Genomic DNA, 6,000 nt, shown 5'->3' on the forward strand with positions numbered 1-6,000 from the left:
TTTTTTTTAAAAGACGCTTTTTAGACTATCTCCGCACTAACCCACTGCATGGATAAGTCATAAGTTAGCAGCTCAGTGGGGCTTTTGAAACCTGTAATTTGTTTTCAACAGGGCTGTATTATAATTTTTATACTAAATACCGCATTTTTCGGACTATAAGGCGCACTTAATATCCTATCATTTTCTCAAAAATCGACAGTGCGCCTTACGTACGGAATAAATCTGGTTGTCCTTACCGACCTTGAAGCAATTTTATTTGGTACATGGTGTAATGATAAGTGTGACCAGTAGATGGTAGTCACACATAAGAGATACGCGGAGACTGCAATATGACGCCAGTAAACAACACCATTACATGTTATGTAGACCACAAGAAAAAAATTTAAATTTAGAAAAAAATCATAATATGACCCCTTTAACGCACCTTATAATCTGGTGTGCCTTTTGTATGAAAAAAGACCTGAATAGACCCGCTCATCGGCAGTGGGCATTATAATCTGGTGCACCCTATGGTCCAGAAAATACGGTAATATATTACGAGAATCGGTTTCAGTTTTTGACTAATCATGATTAATAGCAGCGGTCACTTGCTAGCATAATTTAAAATAACAAACTGATCTCCAGATTGGCCTCGATTGAGAAGTGGTTGAATTGTGGTTGATTGATGAGCCTTTTGTCTGCTTTTGCGTTATATCTGCGCCATGTTGAGGCCATTCGGAAGTGCAGTTGTCTGTAGCTTTATATTGATATTTTATTGTACTTATTCGACTGATTTTCATTTTTTTTTTTAATCTTTCTTTTAATTTATTTTGGGTGAGGGGAGAAAAACAACATTTGATTGTATTGTACTGTATTTCTGTTCAAAATCAATAAATACATGTTTTAAAAAAACAACAACTTTAAAACAAGATCCTGCTATTTTGACACAAAGTAATATTACTGTCAGAATGTCCTAAATCAACATGCTTGCCATGTTTTACTTGGAGCATGTGCGGACAAAGTATATTTCATGATTGATTTGATGATTTTGTTGCGATTAATCGCATGAGTTAATGCAATAAATTTGACAGCCCTATTTTTTTCTGTTTAATCCTGTTTATTGCGTCCAAATGATTGCTGTGAAGTTGATCCTGACAATGCAATTAGTGGTGGAAAGTCCGCCCCTTGCTAAATTGGGGAATTTTATTTTGAGGCCCCCCCCCACCCCAGCTCAAATTTAATTTGATGCATATTTTGCACTTAAACAAATTTGGGGGAAAATTCAAGTGCAAAATAACAAAAATGTGCAAATCTTCCTGACATATCTTTGGCCGGGATTCAAACCCAGTAAGGCTGCTTACGAGCCCATCATTAACGCTGCAGGCCACGTTGAGAGAAATTTGCCATTGCATTGTTATCAGTGACAGAGCAGGAAGGGGTTGAGAAATATGTTTGTGGTAAAATGTCATATCATTCATTTATTGACATATTACATGAGCGTCTTCATGCAAAACAGGTCCCCGCTATGCACATCTGTGTATGTGGTATTGCAGCCCTGGGTGGTGGCTGAACAATTGTACATAAAAACAAATATTCAGCAGCATCTTTGGGTGCATTTTTGCGTCTATTTCACATCTACAGACACACCGACTTTTCCCGGAAAGTGAAAAAGAAAAGCCCCACAGCTATTCCACTTTAAACCTATAAAACTGTTGGTCTCCGTCTCACACAAACACACACTATCTTTAACTTTCACGGCCCTCCGGTCCCAAGCACCGTGTGTCTAACACAGGATAATGAGTTTAGACTGTTAACACTAACAGAGTCTATATCAAGCCTTGGCCTACTGAGTGGGGACACAAGTTATTTAAACAGTGGTCCAACTAAATACACTGCAAACCAACTCGCTGGGCATGCAGCAGCAGCAAACTCGTAAGTATATATATATATATATATATATATATATATATATATATATATATATATATATATATATATATATATATATATATATATACACACACATACATACATACATACACATACACATATATATATACAGTATATATATACATACATATATATATATACACACACAAATATATATACATACATATATATATATATATATATATATATATATATATATACACATATATATATATATATATATATATATATATATATATATATATATATATACATATATACATACGCATATACTGTATATATATATATATATATACATATATATATATATATATCTCACATATACATACATATATATTCATATATATATATATATATCACATATATATGTATATAGCATATATATACATACACATATACTGTATATATATATATATATATATATATATATATATATATATATATATATATATATATATATATATATATATATATATATATATATATATATATATATATATATATATATATATATACTATATGTGTATATATGTATTTGTATATATTAGGGCTGTGAATCTTTGGGCACCAAACCATTTGATTTGATTCGATTCTTGGGGGCAACGATTCGATTCAGAATCAATTCTTGATTCAAAAACAATACTTTTTGAATAACATTGGGTGCCAGTTCTATGATGGACTACATTCCTCCATAAAATAGATAACAGCTCTGGTAAATGTATATATAACTTCAAAGAAAACTGGTTTTGTTTAAGAAGATTTTACCCAAACATTTAATAAAGTCAAATACAACAAGAGAACACTTTTCTTTTCCAAATCTGTACAATCAACAATATTATTTTCCCAAGTGTTGGACAGGATATATTTAAATCAAATAAATATAATTGACCAACATTTTGACAGATTTTTGAGCGCCGCGTGTATTGTTCTATATTTTCCATGGAACATATAAAATGTCCGTGCTGTTTACTTGACTCATATTGCCATCATATTGCAGTCTACACGTATCTCTTATGTTTGACTGCCATCTACTGGTCACACTTGTCATTACACCGTGTACAAAATAGAATTGCTTCGAGGTCGGTAAGCAAAACCAGAATTGTTCCCTACATTAGGCACACCGGGTTATAAAGTGAATTTAATTATATTTATATAGCACTTTTTCTCTAGTGACTCAAAGCACTTTACATAGTGAAACCCAATATCTAAGTTACATTTAAACCATTGTGGGTGGCACTGGGAGCAGGTGGGTAAAGTGTCTTGCCCAAGGACACAACGGCAGTGACTAGGATGGCGAAAGCGGGGATCGAACCTGGAACCCTCAAGTTGCTGGCATGGCCACTCTACCAACCGAGCTATACCGCTATATATAAACTATACCGCTATATAAAAGGCGAACTGTCGGGTTTTGAGGGGAAAAAAAGGATTTTAAGTACGCCTTATAGTGCGGAAAATACGCTATATGATTATTTAACTTAAAATTTTGGCCACTTTATGTTGAATTTGTTGATACTTTTATCAACATTTTTTTTTTAAAATCATTAATAACGGGGATTTATCTACTTAAATTAACCCCATATCTAAAAAGCCAAGGTGGTTTGACCAAATCCATGCAGTAATTAGTTTCTTAGTGCAAGTAAACATATCGAGTGTGTGTGTATGGCGCAGTGACGTTGGGTTTAGAATTTGGTGTTACACCCACGCACCCACACATTATTGATTTGCAACTAAGACAAAAAGGGCGGTGTTGGTAGAAATGCGGCTTGCTTCTTTACATGTCAAGAAGCACTAATTGTCAGAATAATTGTATCTAAGTTATCACAAAACTTTGTGTTTCCATGAGATCCCGGCGAGAGGACAAAAGTTGTCTTTGATCCTACCAAGCAAAAATCTTGTAAAACTCCACTGTGTACGATGGGAGGAGACAGGAGGGGTTCGGTTTCTTTGATCTATTGTGATCCACAGGAAGATCTTGTCTTGACCCGAGATCTACAAAGCGGAGAGGAAGCAGGACCTGACGCAAGCTCCAGGCATCTTTTCTTTAAATTGTTTTGTGACCAAGGGCGACGGCTGTTTACGACCCCCTCTCCCTTAGAAACAGCTGTTGCCATGTAATCAGGGAAAGTCCAAATAAAAGACGAGGCGTAGATTTCTCTTATCAGAGCGTGGTGGAAGACTGTACAAATAGTACAGCCCAGACCTTTCTCCTAATTGAGCTAAATTGAATCCTTCTCTGTTTAATTCCTTGCTTCTTGTCTGTTTAATAGATGTCATCGGGGTTTGAACCTGACACTAATGCACCAAATAATATTGTAAATCCATTTAATAAAGTCAAATACAAATAAAGCAACAAGAGAAGTATCCCACACTTCTTTTTTGTAAAGGAAATTTGTACAGCCAATATGGGCATCTACATCAACTATATGATTCGCCTGAGAAGCTGGACAGGACAAAAAAAAAAAAAAAGCACTAATGCATACCTTTGTTCAGCTGCGAGTTGGCTTTGGTCTTGTCACTGAGGGCCTGGCTGCGTCTGTTGCCGGCGCCGGCCACCGAGCCTCTTGGAGCGATGTCCCCGCCTGCAGTGGACACCCTCGTTGTGGGGCCGGGGAGCCTGACAAGGGCCGCAAGAGTGCAGGAAAAAGCATATAGGAGAAATTAATAACCAGGGGGAAAAAAAACTGCAATTTGTGTAGAAATGTGGCGTTGCGAAAACGTGACAGAAGTCACAGCTATGTTTTGCAATATTTGCCACATTCTTTCTAATAATATGAATAATACAAATAATAATAACAATAGGAGTTGCCTAATGTGACACTTCTTTGTGGCACATGTCTGTTTTTCTGCATCCGTTGACTATGTATGAAATAAAGCATTAAGCACAGTGGGTAAGGTTGTATTTTTGCCTCATTCTTGTGAGAATCCTGCGTGTGACTGAAATATTAAGAAGTGCACTGCAAAAACTGAAATCTAAGTCAGATTAAATATCTCAAATAAGGGTGATATTTGCTTATTTTCTGTCTGATAAAATAATTTTTATGTTAGAGTGTTTTACTTGTTTTAAGGGTTTTGGTCCTAAATGATCTCAGTAAGATATTACAGCTTGTTGCTGAGATTTTATGACCTATATTGAGTAAAACATGCTTGAAACTAGAATATCAACTGTTGCAAAGCTGTGTCATCAACACTCACAAGTATAAAACTAATTTTTTAAAGTAATAATTTCTCACTTCAAGCATGAAAAAAAAAAATCACGATTATGTCAAGATAATGGCACTAGCATTTATTTAATTTAAGAATATTTTTCCAACATATTGAGAAAAAGGTCTCTTTTTTTTCTACCAAGGAAAGTGCACTTGTTATTAGTGAGAATATACTTATTTTAAGGTATTTTTGGTTTCATTGAGGTTAGCTAATTTTACTTGTTTTGGAAAGTCTTGACAAGCCGAATTTTCTTGTTCTATTGGCAGATAATTTTGCTTAATTCAAATATAATACCCCAAATTTTTTTTTTTTTTTGAACACTGACTTTCTGCAGTGTGGGACTAGCTGCAGTGTGCTTAAACAACCACCAGGCAGCGTCTGTGAGCAGATAATACCGTATCATCTCCTTTTCTTTGGAATTTATCAGGTCGGTAAGGTGTCGATTTTCAGTAACGATTCTTAATCGATTCAAACAAATTAAAATTCGATTTTATTTTTAATCTGTCCTGTCCAGCCACTCAGCCATATCATATTGTTGATGTAGATGTACAGTTCAGGCCAAAAGTTTGGACACACCTTCTCTTCATTCGATGCGGTTTTTTTCTCCTTTATTTTCATGATATGATCAGAATGTGCTTGTTCTATTTTTAAACAAAAAAAACAATCTAAAGTTGTCTTTATTTTTAAATTATCGTGCCGTGATTTTACCAGTCCGGCCCACTTGGGAGTAGATTTTTCTCCATGTGGCCCCCGATATAAAATGAGTTTGACACCCCTGCCCTAAGCTAATAATAATAATCACCTCCACTACGGCAAAAAAAAATAATTTTATTAGTATCTAAGTATCATTAATAAGTATTATTATCA

The 6,000-nt window shown here is 34.8% G+C and overlaps 1 protein-coding gene across 1 annotated transcript in view; it reads right to left on the reverse strand.

Annotated features, from left to right (window-relative positions):
• nav2a (neuron navigator 2a) overlaps positions 1-6,000 on the reverse strand; it is a 260,418-nt gene that overhangs the window by 150,021 nt on the left and 104,397 nt on the right. Inside the window, exon 6 of the mRNA XM_061974799.1 lies at positions 4,410-4,543. Within this exon, the coding sequence (XP_061830783.1) occupies positions 4,410-4,543 (134 nt within the window). The remainder of the gene's footprint in view (positions 1-4,409; positions 4,544-6,000) is intronic.

Source organism: Nerophis lumbriciformis, linkage group LG15 (assembly GCF_033978685.3).
Source record: "Nerophis lumbriciformis linkage group LG15, RoL_Nlum_v2.1, whole genome shotgun sequence".
NCBI lineage: Eukaryota > Metazoa > Chordata > Actinopteri > Syngnathiformes > Syngnathidae > Nerophis > Nerophis lumbriciformis.